General features: G+C 38.9%; 1 protein-coding gene across 14 annotated transcripts in view; it reads left to right on the top strand.

The window, feature by feature from the left end:
• lmo7a (LIM domain 7a) overlaps positions 1 to 2995 on the top strand; it is a 74468-nt gene extending 71473 nt beyond the window's left edge. For all 14 annotated transcript variants that reach the window (XM_051708353.1, XM_051708352.1, XM_051708356.1 and 11 more), the window contains 4 exons: positions 935 to 1189; positions 1393 to 1501; positions 2100 to 2202; positions 2286 to 2995. In XM_051708353.1, the coding sequence (XP_051564313.1) occupies positions 935 to 1189; positions 1393 to 1501; positions 2100 to 2202; positions 2286 to 2308 (490 nt within the window). In that variant the 3' untranslated portion in view covers positions 2309 to 2995. The remainder of the gene's footprint in view (positions 1 to 934; positions 1190 to 1392; positions 1502 to 2099; positions 2203 to 2285) is intronic.
• The last annotated feature ends 21589 nt before the right edge of the window (positions 2996 to 24584 follow it).

Raw genomic sequence — 24584 nt, 5'->3', positions numbered from 1 at the left:
AGTATGAGAGGACATTTCAAAATCATATGTAAACAACGGCAAAATAAGTGTGTTGTGAGCAGTGTTGGGTGTATCTGATTACAAAGTAATTAGTTACTGTAATCTAAATACTTTTAGTCGAAAAGTAATGTATTACATTTTAAAATATTATAATCAGATTACAGTAACTGAATTTAAATTGAAGTAATTATTTTTAAGTACATTAATTGTGTTAAAGTTATATGTATAATACAGTTAAAGTATGAATTAATATGTACATCTGTTAGCGTTTCTGAGACAGCTGAAGGGTGTGCGACCATGAATGAAGAGACATTTCTAGAAAAAAATTATTTGGAAAGTAATTTAAAAATAAAATAATTAGTCATGTGATTACATTTTTGATGACAATCAGTAAAGTAATCTGATTACATTTTAGAGAAGTAATTAGTCATTTGTAGTGGATTACTTGAAGTAATTTACCCAACACTGGTTGTGAGCCACGTTTAAAATGTTTTGTATTGTTATTTGCATCCCTGTTTTGAATCACCTGGAAATATTAAGGAAAATTGTGATTTCCAGGCCTGGAAAAGTCATGGAAATTAATACCATTTTACAAAGTCATAAATAATTGATGGGAATAGTTATTATAATTTTTTTTTTTTTCTAGTCATTCTCAGCCCTAAAATATTCCACCGGCAAGAAATTTCTCTTTGTGAGAGCAATCTCTTTAAAATTATTATTTTTTTTTTTTTTTTAATCTTTATCTGACAATCATGCACTGGAAATGTAAAAGTCATGGAAGTTCAATGTTTATTCCATGGTTGTACCTGGGTACTAAAAACATACTTCCAAAACTTCTAACTCGCTAATAATTCTTATAAGCGTAACTGAAAACGTAACTAATATTACTTGTGAGCTTTAAGCACTAACATTGACAAAATCACATGGCTTGCAGGGGTGAGTCTCTTGACAACCTTGATATGCCTCATTCATCCTGGAGGTCATCATGGAGCACATCTGACAGCACCTCGTCTATACCAGACTACAGCCGGCCTCACTCTGCCCTCTCTGGCTCCTCATCCTATCATAGTGGACGTCCAGGGTCTGCCACTCTGCAGGCATCTCAGTCCATGAGCTCCCTGAGACAGTCCTGGTCCCCAACCTCAGCTACTTCACCAGAGCCACAGCCTCAAGCTCCACCACGAAATAGGTATTCCTCACTTACTTAAATTTGTTATCTTTTCTCTAAACACTGTTGATGCATGTATAATGACATTCATCCATCCTGTAGCCATCATGTTTCTCCCATAGTCTCGATGTCTACAAGATGCTGTTTTTGCTGTCCACATGAGCCATAGGCTGATGTGCAAGTCTGTTGTGCTGGGCCCTCAGATCATGTTTTTTGTAATTTAGGTCAGTGAGTGGCAGGAAAATCTGTTCGTTCTGTAATACACCACTGGGCAAAGGAGCGGCAATGATCATCGAGTCCCTGGGACTCTGTTATCATTTGAGTTGTTTCAAGGTGAGACTTCAGAGCTATTCGGAGGTTGTCAATGACTAACTACTCTCCTCTGCCTGCTATAACCTTTATTGTAAACCACTGTTGTGTGCAACAGTAAATCCAAGTGCCAATTCTACTAACCTTTTATCTGCTTCATGGATGACTTCACTGACAGCACTGCCCTGTGACTTTAGTTTGTTCCAGAAGACTACATCATTTGTTTCTGACAAATAAGAACAAACCATCTTTGACTGCATCTGTGCCAAAAAAAAATTTTTTTTTTTAATTTGTTCCAGCGACTCTACTCTCAGTACCTTCAGAGCTTAATCTTGAGTTTAATCATTCTTCACACAGCCCCCTCAGTCTCCAAATGCCAATCATTTGTGTCTGCTCATATTCTCATTTACACTGCATTGTCCTCCTAATCTTGTTGTCGGGTTATTTCTGGTCCTTTTGGCTGGTGTTTTCTACTTCAATTTAATTTCCTCTCATGGTACTGTCATACCTCAAGCTAGAAGTCTATCAGACGCCCTTTCACTCTTCTCATGGAGGTGAGTGCACGATATTACACAGAGGATACTGTCATTCTAACTGTGTATTCTTTAATTTCGTGTTTCAGTGTATTGACTGCAGGTCGGATTTGGGAGGCTCAGAAGCTGGAGCAGAAGTCAGAATACGAAACCAACAGATGTACTGTAGCTCCTGCTATATGCGACTCAAAAGTAGGCCAAACATCTCTCTGCATTTTGAGCTGTTCATTGAGTGATCTCGATTCTGTATGATGATATATTTTTCCTTTCTTCAGCTGGGCAACCCACCGCCATGTGACCGTGCTGTATTGCAGCAGATTGAGGAGGAACCAATCACAGACAAGGACCTGTGAACACTAAGAGTTTGCTTGAGAAGTGATGAGCATTGAGTGGTTTAGCCACCCTTGATTATTCAATGAGCTTCTATTCTTCCTTTTTTTACTTATTAGTGGGTGAGATTCCAAAGGCTCTGTTTATTTGAAAGTATTAGTAATTACCTGTACAAAAGGGATGTGCATGTACCTGCAATTTATCTATGCATTTAAAGAGAATTCATACACTGTCTTTTTCATCACTGAAAGATTCTGATTACTTCTGCTTGGCTTAACTGACAACTGTATGGTCCTAAAAGTATTTATAGAAAATTATAGATATTTGCTATTTTATTGTCATTGCTTATCTAGGTTTCTCCTGCAGTCTTTTCTATTTAAGGGTTTGCTGACTAAAATATCTTATTCCACCTCATCTGTGTGCCTGTTGTGTTCTAAAGGAGAAAAGGTGATTAAGGAGAAATCCATTATGAATTTATTTAAAAGTGGCATGGTTAGTAAGAAGCACTCATGAGTTATATACTCTTTCATTGGTAGACTTTATTTTATGTATCTATTTTAAGTTTTCTGCAGAGGAAAAAAAGAGATTGATGTGGACCTGAAGCGGCTCACTCAGCAATAATTGTAAATAAAATGACTAAACAATAAATCTCTCCAGGTTGTGATTTACTACATTAAATTCTCATTAATTTAATTGTATTCCTCCATTTTAGGCTAGACTGAATTCACCACTCAAAGCAACATTTGTTTATCATCTGTAGTGTTCATAACCTGAATTTCAATCACAGTCCCCCACAAGAGATTTTCTATTCCAGCACAATGGATCATGTATTTTTATCACATAGCATCCAATGCAATTTTCCATGATACTGTTTTCAGTGAGTGTGCTGTTATGGTGATGTTTGCTCACAAGTAATGCCATTACATCTGCACACTGGAAACATTTGTTGGGAATTCATGAGGGTCCTCAGAGTAAATTTAGATGCACCAGGGGTTCAAGAGCATTATGGCATTATTGTTCCGATTCAAATAGCTATAGTTAACTTTATATATCTGTGGGCACTTGAAAGAGAGAAAAAGAGGAACCCTGTAGTTCATGCAGCTGAAACGCGGTTTTCTTCTAATGTTGAGCATCAGATGATTATCACATATACTCTACCACTGTGGATTACTTGAAATGTTATCAGGTACTGATTACAGATTACATGACATATGTAATCAGTAATGTAATACCATATATTACATTTTGGGGTAATCTAATATTACTTTTGGATTACTTTCAACCTAATTTTATGTCACATGCATTTGAGTAGGATAATAATTTTAACATAAAAGTAAAAAGAGAAATGTATTCCATTCTTTATTACTAACAAAATGAGCACATGACATTTTTAAAAAGTGCATTAAACATTACATCTAACAGCAATGACAGTGCATGGCCAAAGTTTATAATTCAATAAAAGTGTATAAAAAGCAGCATTATGAACATTAATGACCATATAATCAACATAAAACGATCATAAAATGAATGAAAATTAATGACCATAAAATCAACAGCAATGGCGTTGCCTCGGTCAAAGCTTTCATCTAAAAACACTGAAACACTTTTAACACTTACTGCTTACTAATAGTCCATTGCCATTTCTAAAGCTGAGGTGCAAGAATATTTTCTAAAAGAGTAGAATATTTCAAAACAGCAGAGTTCCACCAAGTCACATAAGGAACAACTGTGTCAAGTTTCATACAGTGGACTCCACTGCATCAGCAGCAACAGTAGAGCGATGGACTTTGTTCTGTATTGCTGCACATTTTGCAGTTGAATTATTGTGTACCCTGCAGGCAAGACCCTTAGAGATGGCATCCACTAGATCCTTTGAAGCAATTAAGTTCAATGTGTGAGCTGCACACCATTGGTGAGGTAGTAAGAAATCATAAATATTAAAAAAAAACAACAAAAAAAAAAAACATATCTAGTTCATTTTAAGTGCATAAAACAATACAAACATTACATGAACAAACCGTAATGAACCTGAAATCAACAGTAATGACATTGCTAGGTCAAAGCTAACAGCTCAAAATTCTGACACCCTTACTTTTAACCCTTACTACTTAGTCCATCACCTGTTCCTTAGCTGAGGTGCATATCAATATAAATGTTAATCTGTGGGACTATTGAGCTTTAATGTAAGAATATGATGATATTGATATGAAAATGATCAATAATTTATTAACAATTAATTATTAACATAATATTTATTATATTTAATTCTAGATGCACCATCATGACATCATAAACACCCCATAATGGCATCATGGAGGCCCCATTATGACAACATAAATGCTGAGTTCATATCATGTAGGAATTACAAAACAATAAGATTCCAAATTGTAAAAAGCGTTCACGTCTTCGGAGAACTAGTAATTACAAGTTGTGAACTTGATATTCTTTGAAAGCTCTGACTTGTAACGTCAAGAACTAAAATGGCAGAGACCTCAACAGTTAAATGTAGTTAATCATATTTCTGCTTGATATGCCATTTTATTATGCCATTGTTACCTTGAGCATTTAATTTGTTCTTTAACGATATAACAACGCTGTTTTGAGGGGATTTAAGCCCGAAGTGTACTTTCGCGAACGCTATGCAAATTTCGTCATCGGCATTCGGCAGAGTTTTCGAGCACTGAACGCGCGCGGTCCAATTTTTCTAAACCGTGCCTACTCTGAACTCGCAGTAAGCGCATGCGCCTACTTGCCCTGGTTCACAGTCTGATTTATGCCGTCTGAAACATAAGTGAAAGCCAAGTTTTGGGTTGTCAGAGACAGGTGGGATTTCTCAGAATACCAGAATACGTATATACCTAATTCTGATCTCTGTCAGATAATAGGGACATTTTAATTTGGAGTCTGTTCAGCTCAAGGGGGCGCTGTCGGGCTGAATGGACAGTAAATTAAACAGACACATATATACAGAGATCTGATTAGATACAGAAGCGCTACAGATGTCCTATCTAAAATATCTATACCACTCTATAGGCAGGGTTGGGGAGTAACTGAATACATGTAACGGGATTACGTATTTAAAATACAAAATATAAGTAACTGTATTCCACTACAGTTACAATTTAAATCATTGGTAATTAGAATACAGTTACATTCAAAAAGTATTTTGATTACTGAAGAGATTACTTTGCATTTTATTGTCATTTGTTTCATTTAATATTTAGTCCTTTCAGATGGGAAACATTTATACATATAAATGATGCGATTTGAACAGCGGTGAAACACTTTCTTATGATGTTACATTCATACGAACAGACAGAGAAGTAAGTTTGAAGTAAGTTTGGAGCAGAAGAAATAGAAATAAACCTTGTGTAAATTGTCAGCTTTACGCTAAGCTAAAATGCTATTTCTAGCCATTTTACATGCACGTTACCAGGCACGATCATATTTTTTTATCAAGAAAATTCACATTAGATCATAATTTCTTTTTTTCTAGTAAGACCTTTGATATTAGGGCAAAAATCGTATTCTTGGTAATAATTTGTATATTGTTTTCCTGTAAAAATATCAAAAAATCCTTAAAACAAGATCAATTAGATTAATCTTGTTTTAGAAACAACACTGCATAAGATATTTAGGTTTTTCAGAGAATGTATTTTTAACATGTGTATTTTGTCTTACTGTACTGGCAGAGTTTTTATAGTCAAAATAAGTGAAAAAATCTACCAGTGCTGAAGAAGTAATCCAAAGTATTTAGAATACGTTACTGACCTTGAGTAATCTAACGGAATACGTTACAAATTACAATTTACAGCATGTATTCTGTAATCTGTAGTGGAATACATTTCAGAAGTAACCCTCCCAACCCTGTCTATGGGCATGGCCACATTTTGGATCTAAAAAGTAAATTGATCGACTGAAAAAATAAATGAAAAGGAAATCATGTTTGGTGCTGCTGCTATGCCATATTGTAACATTGTCTGTACCTTTACCTATTAAGTCCAGCACATAACATAAGTATACATAGGAGTAATAAAGAGGGGTGTTAAGATCTTACCAATTTTATTTAACATAGTGTTGAACGCTTTGGCTATCTCATCATTGCTCTTTTCAAATCGAATGTGTTTTTGGCTGCACACCTAAGCCGATGCCTTACTGTTCTTATATGTGATCTTTTGTCATGATACGCAGACACTTCTTTCGATGCTTTGAAAAAGATTGTTCCATGACCTTTCAGTAAGTGAATAGAAATAAAAGTCTTTCTAGCAAGTCAGTCCACTGTCTGTTGGCCATTTTTGGAATGCCCTCAGGAGGCTATTTCCAGTTATGCCAGTGCAGCTCCTTTCTACTTGAATGGAGAAAGACCAAAATCTCAAAAATGATTGGTCAAGATTACGATCAAAGTACATATTTCAAATCAGCAGTAAAATCTGACAATACTGGAATCATTAATTGTGATTCTTTACCTCATATTACGAAAAAAGAAAAGAAAAAAACACAAAAAAAACAAAACATTCCCAGCTTTTATAGCTAATGCGCATGCGCGTTCTAGAGTTGATTGACAGGTGATGTCTGAATCTAAAAGGTAAATGGCTCTTTTAACTGTAAGGTGGGACTTCCTATCTATATCTGTTGACTGTTGGGCGCTCAGAGCTCCTTGGTTGAGCCATTCATTTAAATAGAAGTGACCCGTCTCTGATGGAAATCAAGCTAGATCCTGGTGTGTCCTGGATTGATTAGTAGCTCGCAGCAATACCTTGGATCAAATAAGGGAAAATAATGGTGTTGCTTTGTTTTTGTGCTGTGTGCATACCCCATTTGTCTTGAAACTCACATTTTGTTTCACAATACTGTGAGTTTTATAAAACACCTAAATTAATGCACTGTTCCTTTCAAAGATTATAGTGATCATGTTTTGGTAAATTGCATAGTCAGTTGGGTTTTATCCCCCTTTTCTAGTGTTTTCTACTTGTCATGGCTTGTTATTATCAGCCTCTCTGTGCAGGAGGCTTCTGTTGCAGTGGCCATTAAACCAGCACTTAGTAACCTGCCAGTGACATGCTGCACAACCCTCAATCATAGTTCAGGTGCTACACTGTGCTTCCTCTGCACTCTAGAGCAAAACACACACATATGAGAATGTGTGTGGATACCTAACGGAAGAGAGCCTCTCTTGATATGGGAAGATTTCATTCAGGTTTGAGAATCAAAGGGTTTTCTTACAGAGGGGCAGAGCGTCTGCTCTTCAGTCAAATGGAGATTTGGCAGGGAAAGTACTTCATTTCTTATGTCAGAACCTAAGCAGAATGCTATCACTAATTTTCCTTGAAGGCATACTTCAAAGATCCAATCTATACATGTCTTCTGTCATACTGCACCGCTCTGTCTAATGCATAATTTCCAATGCAATGTGCTGGCCCTTCATTTTCAGTGACATGGATAGTGTTTCATTTCTCATGAATGCTAAGGCAGCCGCAGCTGGAGAATGTAGATATGCTTGAAGTTATTATGCCAAGAGGATGTTTTCTAGCCCACTGTGAATTCAGCTGCCATTGTTCTGAGCTAAGCATGGAGGTGAATTTTAAGTCATAAGTTAATGTTCTCAATCTGTTTTCATGCAAAATGATTTTGATGATCCCAGGAGATCAAGTACGGTAACATTTTAGGGCATATTGGTATGAGAGGAGCAAGCATGCTTTGAAAGACATATTAATACTTTTATAATCCCCAAAAAAGCACTTCTGAGAACGTTATTAATCTAATTATGATTTTGATAAGATGTGATCCATCAGTTAAAACATGCTATCAATGACAAACATGAACAAACACCTATTGTCAAACAATTTGTTTTTAGAGGAAGCCACTGTGTGCATCACCCATATGGCTGTAATTCTACCATTGTCTAAAATGTTTTGGACTTCTCGTGTTTTAGCTGGGCTTGTGAAAAGCACATCCACATATTTCAATGTCACCACAAGTCATTTTCATCCACCATTACTTGGAGTTAATGAGCGCTCTTCTAAGGACGTTTTAAACTGTTATTTTTTCTGTGTTGGGCTTACCAGAGTAATATTCAACAACATGTCCCTCTTTTGAAACATAGATAATAGGAAAGACTTCAGTCATCAAATTTGTTAACCAATTTATAAATACACAGTCAATTATTATTTCACTTCTTGCCAAAATGACTTAAAGGACTGATACAAATTAATTTCCATTGACAGAATTTGTACAATTCTTTGCTCAGTTCGTTTCGTTGCTCAGTGCAAACAGTACTTTTCGATATTTACATCCCTTTCTGGTATCTTGCTTGTATTATGCAAGCTTTATGCACTGGGTAGTAACGGATTACATGTCATCTGAATTAATAAAATTACAAAAATCAAGTACATGTGTATTACATTTAAAATACTTATAATCAGATTAAAGTTACTTTTTATTGATTACATGTTTACATATTAATCAGGCAAAGGCAGTTATTTGTTCATAAAGTATTGATCCCTCAAATTTTTCTTCTTTTTAAAAATGTAAACATTTAAATTCTAAATCGAGGGGGGGGGGGGGTTGTTTGCTTTTGTACTCTGCTTCAAAATGTTTTTTCAGTGTGCTTTCAGAAGTTTTGCTTTTATGACAGCTTTTGTGACACTGATTCACAAATATAACTGGTCCAATCTGTTACAGCACATGGATGGTGTTTGTTATGCCAAAATTGCCAGAGTATGAACATTTTATGTGCCTTTTTTAATTTCACTCAGAAACAGATAATTGGCAAGTAAAATACACACTCACACACACAAATCACATCAATTCTCATATTGCAATCCATTAAGTAAGTTTTCTTGTTAAATCGGTACAAGCTTACCCTACCCAAATGAATGTGACATCAAATAAACAGTTCAGAAGTAATCCAAAAGCATTTAGATTAGCTTAATTTAAAATGTAATCCAAGAGATTACATTACTGACTTCAATTTTAGTCATGTCATTTGTACCAGATTACAATTCTGTAAACAAGACCCAAAATAGGGTCACCATGTAAAGGGGGGCATCAGTGGCTCACTAAAGGTGGTGCAATCGGCCTCCTTGACCCCTCTAATATCACCCCCTCCCCCCCGCTCAATGCTTATAAATACTCTACCAGTACATCCCAGATTGTGAACTCCACTAGAAAAGCTATCAAAATTGGAAATAAAGTCATGTGCTACAATGACAGGCAAAGGTTCATTGTAAGGAATATATCCCAAAAATATCAAAATCCAGTCTTTATTATTATTTAATCATAATGTATGGGAGATTACATCTACTCTCACTGATGTATACTAAAGCAGTACAGAGCTATAATATCAGTCACATATAGTTTAGTGACTGACTGAACCAACCAACCACTGCTCTGTTTTCACATGATTGATTTGGCAACTTCTGACTTACTGATGTAATTGAATCATTTTGATTGCATTTGAGAAACTAGATACATACATTTGAAGGTATATTTTTATCATAGCATTAAGTAGTGACCTCAGATTTTCTAAAGTCAAGTCAAGTCATTTTTATTTGTATAGCGCTTTTCACAAAACACATCGATTCAAAGCAGCTTTACAGGAAAGATGGCAGTTCAGTTGATCAGTGGTTCTCTAGGGTCAGTGACGCATCTGCTGTCATAGAAACAAATGTCCGGACTTAGAATGGAGGTAAGCCAAGGTACTATTTGTAACTGGATTAAAAGACAGAGGCTTCCTGTGCTTCACAACTACCATTGTAGAATTACAGAGACAAATGTTTCCCATAATGGTAGCTCAAAGTGTAGTTTGAGGCCATCTTTTTTGTGCAGTGTGTCAAGATTTGGACTGCACACCTTTTTTTTTTTTTTTTTTACTTTTGAGAACACAGTCATGTTTTTATACCTCTGATTAGAAAAGGAACAGTCTATTTGAATTTTACATAGTTAAACAATGCATCAGCTGCAAACTGGCAGGAAGGGGCAACAGAGTGGCACAAATCCTCCTACTCAGGTGGTTCATTCACTGCTGTGAATATGTCAAGCTACTTCTAATCACTTGAAAACCCTTCCAGAGACAAGTGCTATATACCATTCGAGACACAAGAACCGAGTCTTACAGTAAATGGTGCTTGTTTTAAACCATATCTAAACTGTTTGCTTCCTTTTGATGTTAACTTTGATGATTTTCATTTCCTTTTTTAGATAAAAATGCTTTTATTTCCTGCATAGCCTTAGCACTCTCTGATTTCAAACACCTGTGAGGTCAAATGTGCTTCTAAACAAAACCGTTCCCCTGTATAATCCATAATCCCAATCTCTGTTTAGTTTTTGAGAGTCAGCTCTGAGTTTCCACTTAACATAATTTTTCCATAAAAATAAAACTTACTAAGAATAAGAATATTCTTAAATATACAAATAAAGTCAACGTTCTAAAAAGCTTTGATGTTCACAGTGTTGGGTAGATTACTTCTGGAATGTAATCTGGTACTGATACTGGTAACTAAATTTAGGCACATCTTTTAAAGTGAAGATTGAAAGATAATGTAATCGCTGTGTAATCATGTAATCCATTACAAGTATGTGTAATCTGATTATACACAATTATACATAATTAAAAATGTAATGTAATATAATTACAAGTACTTGAATTTTGTGTAATCTGATAACATAATCCAGATTACATGTAGTCCATTACTCCTTACATTGGAAGTTCATCTGGGTTTCTCTTGCACTATTTGTTTCCCATTGACCAATGTGATTTCTCATCACTCCCTGAACTCTCTGACCTGTCCAGTCAAAGAATGAATACGTATACCACCATCATATTTATATAGGATTTTTCATATCCCTTAGTCATTTCGTGATCTGTGCTATTACTCACAGCTCACAGATTTAATTGTTTTGCATTATAATAACCTTGTTATCCAGGATGACTGTGAGAATGATTGTGCTCCCTTTGTCATTCTACCTTTTTGGTGGAGCCTCTTTCCTAATCTGTTACAGGCTGTCTTTGTCTGCAACCTATCCAATATTATCAAATCTAGCATTGGATAATAACCCAAATAACCCTAGAAAACTTGTAATCTCAAAGTCTTTTCTGATTATGATTCTGAGCATTAACAGGTGTATGAAGGGGCTAAACTTCCATCACTAGATTGATTTTATGTCATGTTTAAATAAATGTGACAGAAATACAGCAGCTGTATGAAATATTAGCTGAAGACTAGTTGTGTGACTTGTAGAAGTGAAATGTATTTTTATTTATTTTTATACAAACATTTTTAAAGCTTGTCTGTCCCCAGGAAATTATAAGTCAGCTGTTGTATTCCTCGTTCCTCCTTGACTGAAGGGCTTGAGGGAATTGAGTTGTATCTATAATGGCACTCTGTATAATTCAAGCAAGAAAATGTACCGTCCATATGAAAAGCAACAAGTTTGATGCGACGAACTCATCCAAGTCATTATATTCCTTTTGATAACTCTTTAATTAGAATTTTCAAGCAGGAACAAACTTTTCTTTATATAATAACAACAATATATGGAACGACGATCGAAAACTATATTGCTCTGAGGCTTACACAACTACCAAGCCCTCTCAGGTCTTGACACAATCATATTAAGTAACAGCAAAAACATAATGTGATGAGGAGGAGGGCATTGCTGTGCCATGATGATGGACGCCTGGTGCTAAATTATCCCAGTCAGCGGGAGAGAGATAAGGAGGAGCTGGAAACGCCAGTTTGAGAGAGAGAGGGGGACACACGGAGCTGTGTGTGTGTGTGTGTGTGTGTGTGTGTGTGTGTGTGTGTGTGTGTGTGTGTGTGTGTGTGTGTGTGTGTGTGTGTGTTTTGGTTATGCTGAAAAGCAGTTTTATATTGTGTTTTGTTTATTAAAAGTCTTTTGGTTGATAATCCGGTTCCCTCTTCCTCCTTTCCGATTAACAAGAGGCTTGTCTGCCACACAGAGGTGCAAAAACCATATATGCAAGGTGTCGAAACCTGGGAAGGAGGAGGGATGCCCGTCGCAGAGTCCTCGACACTGCCGTCCACCCAGGGGAGCGCCGCTGCCATCCGACGGGGGACGGAGTAGCCCGACCACCCGGACGCCCCCGCGGACGGCGGTCTTCTCTCGACCCCTCCGCATTTCCGGGGGGACGGCAGGGCACTCCTCCGCCCCCGGCAGCGGCTCCCTTGCTCCAGGCGGTCGGGGAATCCAGTCCCCATGGGGTGCCAGCGGCTCACTAAAGGTGGTGCAATCCAACATCACCCCCCGCCCCCCGCTCAATAATCGGCCTCCTCAACCCCTCCAATAAACTTAAAGTATCTGCAGTAGAGAAAGACCCCCAGGAGGTAATGACGCCAATGCCCACTCTTTGCACAGCTTAGCTTCTTGTTTATTTTAGAAGAATACTCATTACCTCCAAAACAGAGTCAAGAAGAGACAGTCAGGGGTGCATTTTTCAAAAGAATCTTTAGGCAACTATGGCTGCAATTTCAGTCGTTAGCTGCATAGTGGAACGATTTGGTGGTTCCCGAAACTGTAGTTCCAATGAACATTCGCAAACAGCATTGTAAAGTTGTGTGGTTGGAACTACAGCTCTTTACCTGTGGTTAGAAGCGTAGTTCCTTGTTATATCATTTGACATCACTGAGGTTTCTATATCTTTTATTCCATATATATATATATTATTCTGTCAAGATGCTGACCATGTTTACATGCATTTAAGAAGATAATTTATTCTGGGGTTTTGCAGAAAGCGGCATTCTGAAACGTCACGTAAACGTGAGTGCAGCCATTGAAGGGATTAAAAGCTGTTAAAAGAAAGTGCTTTATCACTCATGGCTTCTGTCGGAGAACATGGCTTTTATGTGTTTATGTTGAAGCATAAGTGCCGTTAATATGTTTTTTTAAGAGTGCGTCAGGGGAACACCGAAATCTAATGTAGAGGGAAACCAATCTATTGCAGCGCAATGCATCTGTCACATTACAAAGTGCATGCCGCTTTCGTGTCTTCAGCAGGTTTCTCACATTAAACGGCTTTCTGGTGTACGTGTAAATGCTTTTATAATTTAATAATTGTGGAAGTTATTACTCCACCCCCAGAAACGTCATTAAAGACAGCTCAACCAATGTGGTTTTAACAATGGATGTGCAACATACACTGCCTGGCCAAAAGAAAAAGTTGCTGTTTGGATTTAAATAAGCAGATACTTAAGAGGATCATTATTGCAGTGATTAATATGTTTCAGCTGGCAACAATTCTTTTAACCCTAACTGATGCAGTGTGTAGCTTCTAATTTCTTAAAGGTGCATTCTGTCAGAGATGTGAGAGCGAGACAAAGAGACCCAAGAGCAGAGGAACAGTTCAAAGGATTTATTAACAATAAATATTCACTTCAACTCTGCTGTCGAAGACTGAGGATCCCGGCACCAGTTGCAGTAGCAGGGAGAAGTTTGTGGATGCATGTGCACCGTGGCCGTGCAATGGGAAAATCCGTGAATAGTGTGTTTGTAGGCGAGTGTGTGTGTTGTGGGAGTCAGGAGCAGATTCGTTGGAATCCTCCGTTGAAGCGTAGTGATGTGCAGAGAACAGCGCCCAGCAGACTGGAAAGCAATCACTCTCCCAACACACAGGCAGAGACAAGGAATCCTCCGTTGGAGACTCATGAGTGCAGAGAACAAGCGTACAGCAAACTGGAAGGCAACCACACTCCTGACACGCGGGCAGAGACGGGCAACCAAACAGATACACGAGCTAGGACCAACTAGGCAGAGAGAGTGAGGTAAGTATTTCACATCAAACAGATTTCTATGATGATAACACACAACAATCACTGCAGACTACATTCAACAGTCCAGCCAAGAACACGACACACGAGGGGATTAAAATAAGCAGGAACAAACAAGGGACCGGTGCCACTCGCCAGCTGAAAGTTCCCATGGAAACAATCAGGGTTCCCTTGGAAATGCTGATTCCGCATGCCAGCAGCACCTGAAACACATGAGGGAGAAACGTCAACACATTTAGACCAAAAGAAACAGAACATGGAGCATGAGTGTCCGGATCCCGACACAGGCCAAAACCAAACCATACATACAAAGACAGGACACAAAACACAAGACAGAACATAGGGTGATGATGTCACGGTCCCATCAGACAAAAACTCAACCTGACAAGGTGACAGAACTGTGACAGCATTCAGTAATTTGGGGCTAATTTAAAAAGTTTTACACATTAACGAATGAATTGTGTTTTTGTGAAGAGTGATCTGAATGGTGTACACTCACATGAGATGAAGACTGTACTCATAGTTTTCTATAAAAAGTGTTTTTATTGTTGCAATGTTGTTTGGTGATGCGAAGAGCAAAAAGAACAAAATGGAACATATTTATTATCGTGCTTTAGAAGTGGAGACAACAGGAGATTCAGTAGCTATACTGCTGAAGAAGCCAAAAAGGTCTGAAACAAGAAGACAGAAAGACCGGCAAAGGCAAAAAACTAGAGTAAACATCGGTAGGCATACACAAGGTGGAAAGATTTGATGACATAGAAAAACAATAGTGATGCTGATGTTGCTTCTTTTTTGTTGGCAGGTAAGGAATTATTAATTGTTTAGACCACTCTCTAAAATAGTATCAGTGGAATTTACAGAAAACTCACAAGTTTCCCTCGAACTTTTTTAAATTATGTGTGTAGTCATCATATGTTAGTAATGGACAGTTTTCAGCTGTGTTTTCAAATGCAACCAGAAAGCAAGGTGTAATTTTATTTTCTTTGTTATCACAGCTATAGTAAGGGGAGGCCATCTACATCCACCTCTATGAAATGGCATACATCCTCATTCATTTAGTGCAAAGTAGATTGGCACAGCGATTGTTGTGGATTTTGTGTAAACCTTGACTCTGTTTGCTTGGAAACAAAACAAGTTCGTCAAATACAGTTTTCATGGACATGCTAAATTTGATAATCAAAAACTATTCAAATCTTTCCTTTACCATGACATTCTGTATCGCTAGATAATTGAGGTTTATTTTACACAAAACATTTATTTAATAAAGGTAATAACTGTCTTTAGAAATAACGTGAAACAGACAGTCTCCAAAGATTATTGATATGAAGGACAATAATAATCTGTCCAACTGTAGAAGTCTGTTCGCTTGAATTCTGACTTTTGTTTTTAGGCAAAGCAATTATATTATAGGAGTAATAAATAACTTTAGAAATTACTTTAGAAAGCACCCTGAAGAAGGCATTTTTGCTGATACGCGTAGGATTGCAGCCCTCTTTTTTCCATTGTTTTTAACTATTGTTATAGCCATTGACAATAAAGGTTTTTACTATATTTTTGAGCACCTTCATATATTTTTTGAAGAACTTCGGAGCATACTGGACTTTGTTTTTTGAAACTTTAGAAATTACTTAACATTTTCCAGATGCAAATGATATTCCAGAGCTGGAGGGGGCAGCAGAAACGATCATGCTGATCCACATTGATAGATAGCAGTACAGCGTCTAACGTCACTGTCGTATCGGTACTTAAATTATACAAAGAAGAGCAATGCTAACTCTAGCTAGAAAACTACTGAATGCCCCTTTAAACAACCATGTCAGAAGACATATCCCGTGGACGTGGAAAAGATGTTACTGTCACATTTAATGTGTTTTTGTTCATGTTTTGTGTTTATGTCTTTTATTTTGGAAGTCTATTCTTATTCTATAGTCATGTGTTTCATGTCATGTGATTTCCTGTTTTATAGTCATGTGTTTCCTGGTCATGTTATATCCTGTTTCCCTCCATGTTCATGTGTCTTGTTTTTGTGTTATTATCAGTTCTAGTTTGTCATTGGTTTAAGTCTATTAGTCTTATCTTGTTTATAGTTCTGTCTGTTTATTGGTTGTCTTGTTACCTTTGTCCATGTATTTAAACCCTCATGTTTGCCATGGTCCTTTGTCCGGTATTGTTGGTGTAACGTCGTTCCATGTCATGTCATGTCATGTCATGTCATGTCGTGTTCATGCTTTGTTCTTGCTCATGTTTTTGATTATCACTGATGTAAATAAACTGCACTTGGGTTCTTCACATCATCATCATCATCATCGTCTTCGTCTGCCTGTCATTGCCAAGCTATGTTACAGAATACCGGACCTACACTATGGACCCAGCAGTTCAGCTCATGCGCTTACGTCAGGGGAATCGTCCCCTGGAGGAATACCTAGAAGACTTCTGCGCTTTGGCCAACCAGGTTGGGTTTAATGGGATCGCCTTCAAATACTTTTTCCGGGCAGGCTTGAGCCGGTGTTCTCTTTGATGCCTGGCGGTCGGAGTACCTTCAGTCTGGCGCAATACATCAACTTCACCCTGCGGATGAGTGGTACCCCCAGGCTGAAGAGGAACTGTGCACTCCTACAGTGATCGACGAGCCAGAGTCCCACGTCATGGTCAATGAGCCAGAGTCCCACGTCATGGTCGCCGAGCCAGGGCCCCACGACATGGTCGCCGGGCTGGGGTCCCACGTCATGGCCGCCAAGCCGGGGTCCCACGTCATGGTTGTCGAGCCGGGGTCCCACGTCATGGATGCCGAGCCGGGGTCCCACGTTATGGCTGCCGAGCCGGGGTCCCACATCATTGTCGCCAAGCCAGTGTCCCATGTCATGGTTGTCGAGCTTGCGCCACCTTCTGCCCTGGATCATGAGTCTGCTCCATGCCATATCACAGCCAGGCCTGAGTATGCTCCATGCCATGTCACAGCCATGCCTGAGTCTGCTCCATGCCATGTCACAGCCACGCCTGTGTCTGCTCCATGCCATGTCACAGCCACACCTGTGTCTGCTCCATGCCATGTCACAGCCACGCCTGAGTCTGCTCCATGCCCTGTCACAACCACGCCTTGGCCGGCTCCATGCCATGTCACAGCCATGCCTGAGTCTGCTCCATGCCATGTCACAGCCATGCCTGAGTCTGCTCCATGCCATGTCACAGCCACGCCTGAATCTGCTCCATGCCATGTCACAGCCACGCCTGAGTCTGCTCCATGCCATGTCACAGCCAAGCCTGAGTCTGCTCCATGCCATGTCACGGCCATGCCTGAGTCTACTCCATGCCATGTCACAGCCAAGCCTCAGTCTGCTCCATGCCATGTCACAACCACGCCTTGGCCGGCTCCATGCCATGTCACAGCCATGCCTGAGTCTGCTCCATGCCATGTCACAGCCATGCCTGAGTCTGCTCCATGCCATGTCACAGCCACGCCTGAATCTGCTCCATGCCATGTCACAGCCACGCCTGAGTCTGCTCCATGCCATGTCACAGCCAAGCCTGAGTCTGCTCCATGCCATGTCACGGCCATGCCTGAGTCTACTCCATGCCATGTCACAGCCAAGCCTCAGTCTGCTCCATGCCATGTCACGGTCCAGGCACGCCTCTGCTCCACGTTCCATGAGCCAGCGCCCACGCCTACCACGTTCCATGAGCCAGCGCCCACACCTGCCACGGCCAACGAGCCAACGCCCATGCTCACGCCTGCCACGGCCAACGAGCCAACACCCACGCCTGCCACGGCCAACGAGCCAATGCCCGCGCCTGCCATGGCCAACGAGCCAACGCCCGTGCCTGCCACGGCCAATGAGCCAACACCCGGGCCTGCCGCGGCCAACGAGCCAGCGTTGCAAGCCTCGTCCATCCCAGAGCCAGTGTTGCAAGCTGCATCCATCCCAGAACCAGAGTTGCGAGCCTCAGCGGCCACGTTATGGCATGTTGCCATTCCTACCTCTTCATGCCATGTTACCACGTCTGCCACGTCAAGTGGCCCTGCCTTGGTCCTCCGAGCCTCCAGCTCCACCCTGGCCCTTCGAGCCTTTGGCTACTCTCCGGGTTCCCAGTTCTCCAGTTTTGCCCCTCGAGCCTCTCACGGCTCTACCTTCCATGACTCCGCCCTGGTCTTATGCTCCACGGCCTGTTTTCGCCAGGCTATGCTCCACGCCTGTCTCGCCAGGCCACGCCCCACACCCTATCTCACCAGGCCACACCTCAAGGACCCTGCCAAACCCCCCCCCCCCCCCAACTCCCTACTGAACTCCGTATGTTTTTGTTTGGGCATCAGGAGCCGTTTAATGTGTTTTTGTTCATGTTTTGTGTTCATGTCTTTTATTTTGGAAGTCTAGTTCCCATTCTATAGTCATGTGCTTCATATCATGTGATTTACTGTTTTATAGTCATGTGATATCCTGTTTCCCTCCATGTTCATGTGTCTTGTTTTCATTGGTTTATTGTCTTGTTAACTCGTTATCAGTTCTAGTTTGTCGTGGTTTAAGTCTATTAGTCTTGTTATCTTGTTTATAGTTCTGTCTGTTCATTGGTTGTCTTGTTACCCTTGTCCATTTATTTAAACCCTCATGTTTGCCATGGTCCTTTGTCCGGTATTGTTGGTGTAAAATCGTTCCAAGTCAAGTCAAGTCTAGTTTCATCAAGTCTAGTCAAGTTCATGTTTATGTTTTGTTCTTGCTCACGTTTTTGATTATCACTGATGTAAATAAACTGCACTTGGGTTCTTCACATCATCATCGTCTTCGTCTGCCTGTCATTGCCAAGCTACGTTACAGTTACTGTGTTTCAATGGGGCAAATTACTGACCTGCATCAAGCAAAGAAAACAACTAAGGAGATTGCAGAAATCACTGGAATCGGGATAATAACTGTCCAGTGCAAAAAAAAATCTTGAATGATTGTTATCGGAGATCACTAAAACGCTTTGTGAAGTCACATCGTAAAAAATCGACAGTAAAACTCATGGCTATGTTTAATAGTGAAAGTAAGAGCATTTCCACACAATGCGATGAGATCTTACAGGATTGGGTCTAAACAGCTGTGTGGCCACAAGAAAGCCACTTGTTAGTGAGGCTAATTGGAAAAAACAACCTCAATTTTCTAGGGAGCATAAAGATTGGACTGTGGAGCAATGGAAAAAGGTCATGTGGTCTGATGAGTCCAGATTTACCCTATTCCAAAGCAATTGGCATCAGGGTAAGAAGGGAAGTGCATGAAGCGATGCACCCATCATGCATAGTGCCCATTGTACAAGCCTCTGGAGGCAGTGTTATGATCTGGGGTTGCTTTGGTTGGACAGGTCTAGGCTCAGCAACGTTATGCGGCAATAAAATGAAGTCAGCTGACTACCTGAATATACTGAAAGACCAGGTTATCTCATCAATGGATTTTTTTTTCTTCCCTGATGGCACAGGCATATTCCAGATTCATCAGGCTCAAATTGTGAAAGAGTGGTTCAAGGAGCATGAGGAACTTATTTTCACACATTAACTGGCCATCACAGAGTCCTGACCTTAACCCCATTGATAGTCTTTGGTATGTGCTGGAGAAGACTTTACGGAGTGGTTTGACTCTCCCATCATCAATAAAAGATCTCAGCCAAAAATTAATGCAACTCTGGACGGAAATAAATGTTGTGACGTTGCATAAGGTTGAAACAATGCCACAATGAATGTGTGCCATAATCAAAGCTAAATGCAGTCCAACGAAATATTAGTATGTAAGTTAATAAAAGTATGCAACTTTTTTTTTGGCCAGGCAGCGTAGTTCCTACGCTTTTGCGAAACAGTTGATACTAGCTAGTTAATTTCTCCAACGATACATCATACTATGGTGGTTAAGCAGTGAGTTACGTTTTTGTACGGGAATTGTACCCCCAGATTGTTGTTAACCATTTTTCTTTTGGTTTGTTAGTGATAGGCCTACATTGTGTGCACACACTGCTAAATGCTGTGAAATGCTGTTCAATGGAGATTGCTGTATAATGTCAATGCAGTATAATGGGAGTTGCAAATAAAGCAGAGGATGGATTACTTTTATAAAGTGATAATTGTTAACCTCCTACAGTCCTCCATATATGCTCTTTTTCTTTTATGTAGATAGACTCCATACAAATATAGTGATTGTTGTACCTTAAAAAACAGCTTTAACCAGTCTAAAGTTGGTTTGCTTGTCTTAGCTGTTTTAATCTGATCTCCCTGCCTGGCAAAGTTGCTGTTTAGCTGGTTTAGTTGCTCAACCAGCTGGAAAGTACCCAAAACCAATCTAAAACCATAAAAACAGAGCATTATTATTTAATAAAAGAGATATTATAAATGTATTATAATAACATAAATCACATCATTCTGTTTTTGTATTATTGTCATCATCATAAGTCTCTGTGAGATATTTTGCTCACAGTTTCAAATGAGATTTGAGCTCAGGTCAAACGGCATCATTGATTTCAAATATTAGCAGGGTGTTGATTCTGAAATGCATGTCAACACTGTGTCTGCCCTTTTCCTAAAAAGCCTGTTAGGCCTCTCTGCAATCCCTTTTAATACTGCTACCTTTAATAAAATCCCCATACCACATCATTAAATTACAAAATTTTCCTTATATAGACATTTGCATTGACCCATTCATCTTTAGAGGATCTGTAGGTGTGATCTGTTTGTTTGTATGTATGAGCTTCTCTTAGTTGCTGAAAGGCCCATGCCGATAATAGCATTTATTTAGTTGCATTCTGTTCAGATGATGAAAGCTTGAGGCAGGTAGACATTTGAGGGATGAATAAGACCGCTGCAATGGCAGAGCCTTTTGATTACACAGTGCTTGATGAATTTCACGGCTATTGTTTGTTGTCATGAATCAAATTGCATTTGTTTTATTCTGAACCCAATCTAATGCTGTCTAATCAATTATGATATTATTTTTCACTTTCTTGGGGGGGAAAGAAATGTTTCATTTTAAAACGCTGAGGAAGTTTGCTCTATTATCACAGAGCAGCACTGAATCACGTCACTGTAAATTTTGTGTTCGTTACTTTTAGAAGCTAGGCCTTTTGTTGGATAAGATTAATCAGAAAGAGTACCTGTAATAGAAAGGAAATTATAAAATGTAATCAAATTTAAATCAAATTGCTTGTAAACATGCCACTGCTTTCTATTAAAGCACAGCTGCGATTCATACATAGTGCCACTGGTAATCACGGCCATGATGATATTCAGTACAACAGCTAGTTGCTAAAGTGATATTACTTAATTATTTTCTTTTAAACAATTGAAATGAATGTCATGTTCACATGCACATTTTTAATGTCATTGTTAACAATGTACTTAGTTCATTTTTAATGCCAGTTGTTTTGACTGTTTTTGCTCTGCTATTTAAAATAGTTCCAAATGAAGCCAAAACAGGATCAACCTGTTGCTGAGCAGCGCACTGACTGGTGCACAATGAAAACAGAGATACAAACAGTGAAGCGTCCCAGTGCTGTGATATTTAATATTAGTACCCTTGGAATGGCACTTGTTCAGTCAGATTAGAGGACCAGAACTAACTTTATAAAACCTTATTAAGCACTTTAACATGATTTTATTGTAATAAAAAACATTTGCTTACTAACCAATATTATAAGCACATAAATTTATATCCAATATTATAAATTTGTCATGACAACTAAACTCTGGATATAACATTATACAGATAAGATTAGTAAGTGATTTATCACACTAAAATCAAGTGTGAACACATGTAATGTTTACATCTTATAGCTTTTGAAACAATCTTTAATTTAGCATTTATGAACTGGCCCCATTCACTTCTATTGTAAGAGTCTTCTGTAACAGAATAGGATAGGAGAAGTGTTTCTGGTTCCAGCAGACCTTACTAATGCAGAATATCAATGAGTTGATGGATAAATTAGGTGTATGCCTGGCTGAATAGATGTGTCTTTAGTCTAGACTTAAACTGAGAGAGTGTGTCTGAGTCCCGAACAATGCTAGGAATAGTCTGAATGAGTGTGAATGAGTGGCTGTTGAATTGAGGATTTAGGTTCTCATTCGTAGTCACTTGTTATTTGGAATCTACCTTGTGTACCATTTTCAGCTCACCTGATATCACTGCTGTGAGTGACAGATGTTACTGTTCTTTATCAATATAAATCTCCCATGATGCATTTCCAAAGAGAGGGACAGGTCATGAGAATGTAATCCTCAATTAAAGGGCAACCTACTGATTCAGCAGCTGTACAGGTTGCATCTTATTGACAATATCACCCCCTACTAGGTCTGGTGGCCAAATCAGATCAATAGACTTGCATCTTCTGGTCCAGGAACACTGCAATTGTGCTGCCATATACAGAGCTCAGAATGGTGAGACTCCTGCTGCTGAAGGGAGATAAGCTGATCATATGAAGGATGATGGGGCATTTGGCAGGCCGAACCTAAAACATTTTGTCTCTTTCAAGCATGTTCAGTGATTAAACCGGACCTCATTTTGAGATACTAACAGAAGAATTATCCTTAAAGGTGCTAAAGTGGGCTGCTGTTTGAGTTCATGTGAATTAGGGGAAAGGGTTAGTTCACCCAAAAATGAACATTCTGTCATCATGCATTCACCCTCATTTGTTCCAAACCTGTATGACTTTCTTTCTTTCATGGAACATAAAGAAAATGTTAGACAGACCTGCATGTTAGTCTCAGTCATCATTCACTTTCATTGCATCATTTGTCCATACAATGAAAGTGAATGTTGACTGAGGCTGTCATTTTGTCTAACTTCTCCATTTGTGTTCCACGGAAGAAATAGTCAAACGGGAACAATGTGAGGGGGAGTAAATGATGACAGTAAAATAATTTTTGGGTGAACTAAACCTTTAACTACACTCACAGTTACATACATATACGGTTGCAGGAAAAAGTATGTGAACCCTTATGTATAAATGTATAGTATGTGGACTTCTGTATAAATTTGTCATCAAATTTGATCTGATCTTCAGCTAAGTTGCAACAATAGATAAACACAATCTGCTTTAAGGTACTATCAGTAATTTTTGTGTTTATTTTGTCATGTACTTACACTGACACCTAAGGGCATGGATGCAGCATCATTTAAAATAAATAGTTTTCAGTTACCGTTGGCATTGTAAAAATTCACTATTCAGTCAGCCATGATTAATTTAATCCATGAGTGAAAGTGTACAATAACAGAGCGGTTACTGAGATTAAGCGACTAGTATTCAAACATGCCGTGTATACATGCACAGTTCCGGGTGGAAAAAGTATGTGAACCCTTGCATTTAATAACTGGTTAACCCTACTTTGGCAGCAATAACCTCCACCAAACATTTCCTGTGATTTCTTGTGCACCATTTATCTGTACAAAACTGTTTCAGTTCAGCAATATTCTTGTGATGTCTGGTGTGAATCACTCTCTTGAGTTCATGTCAAAGCATCACAATCAGGCTGAGGTCAGGACTCTGGCTGGACCACTCTAGAGGGCATATTTTCTTCTGTTAAAGCCGTTCTGTTTATGATATAGTCCTGTTCTTTTGGTCATTGTCTTGTTGCAACACCTTACTTCTGTTGAGTTTCAGTTGGTGCATGAATGGCCTTACATTCTCCTCCAAAATGTCTTGATAAATAAAAAAAATAATTGGACTCACTTTGTATTAGGTGTCTTTAACTACTATGTACTTAAGCATTTGATATAATGTACTTATGTACATTTGTGTTGTTGCATGGTCCTTACATTTAAAGTACTTGCATTTAATGACATCTTTAGTTACACTGTTAACCTTACCACTATCCCAACCCTTACCCTAAACCCTAACCCTAGCCCTACTCCTAAACTTACGCGTACCTCAACCTCAGTAGCAGCAAATGTGAATCTTGTGAGAATTTTACAGAACAACATGTAGTTACACAATAAATACAATGTATTTTATGTATTTTAATGTTAACACATAGTAGTTAAAGACACCTATTATAAAGAGGGACCAATTAATTTTTCTATTGATGTGAGTAAACTGTCTAAGCCCTTGGGATTGGGATGAGGTTTTGATGTTGGTGAACTATGCCTTTTTTGTCCACAATTAGCATTGTTGTTCCCTCTTAACAACTCAATTCTGATGTGCAGCACAGTGGTTTCCTGGTACGTTTGTTGAGTTTGATCACAAATAATGATTACTGCAAAATGAATATGTGGATAAAGAATACAGGCTGTGTGACATACTTACAATTATGCTTATGACAAATATTTTAAAAGGAGCTCATCATGGTCAATAATTAAACAGATTTTAAACATAGAAATATTAACATAAGATCATTAAATTGGTGAATGAGAAATTTCTGAGCTACCATATGTCATCAGTAAAGTATTGCATAACACAGACCCATCTGCAGTGAACTGCAGTGTTATATTCATGTACCAAAATGTTCAGTCT

This window comes from Myxocyprinus asiaticus, chromosome 10 (assembly GCF_019703515.2).
Source record: "Myxocyprinus asiaticus isolate MX2 ecotype Aquarium Trade chromosome 10, UBuf_Myxa_2, whole genome shotgun sequence".
NCBI lineage: Eukaryota > Metazoa > Chordata > Actinopteri > Cypriniformes > Catostomidae > Myxocyprinus > Myxocyprinus asiaticus.
This window is presented reverse-complemented; position numbering and strand designations above follow the sequence as displayed.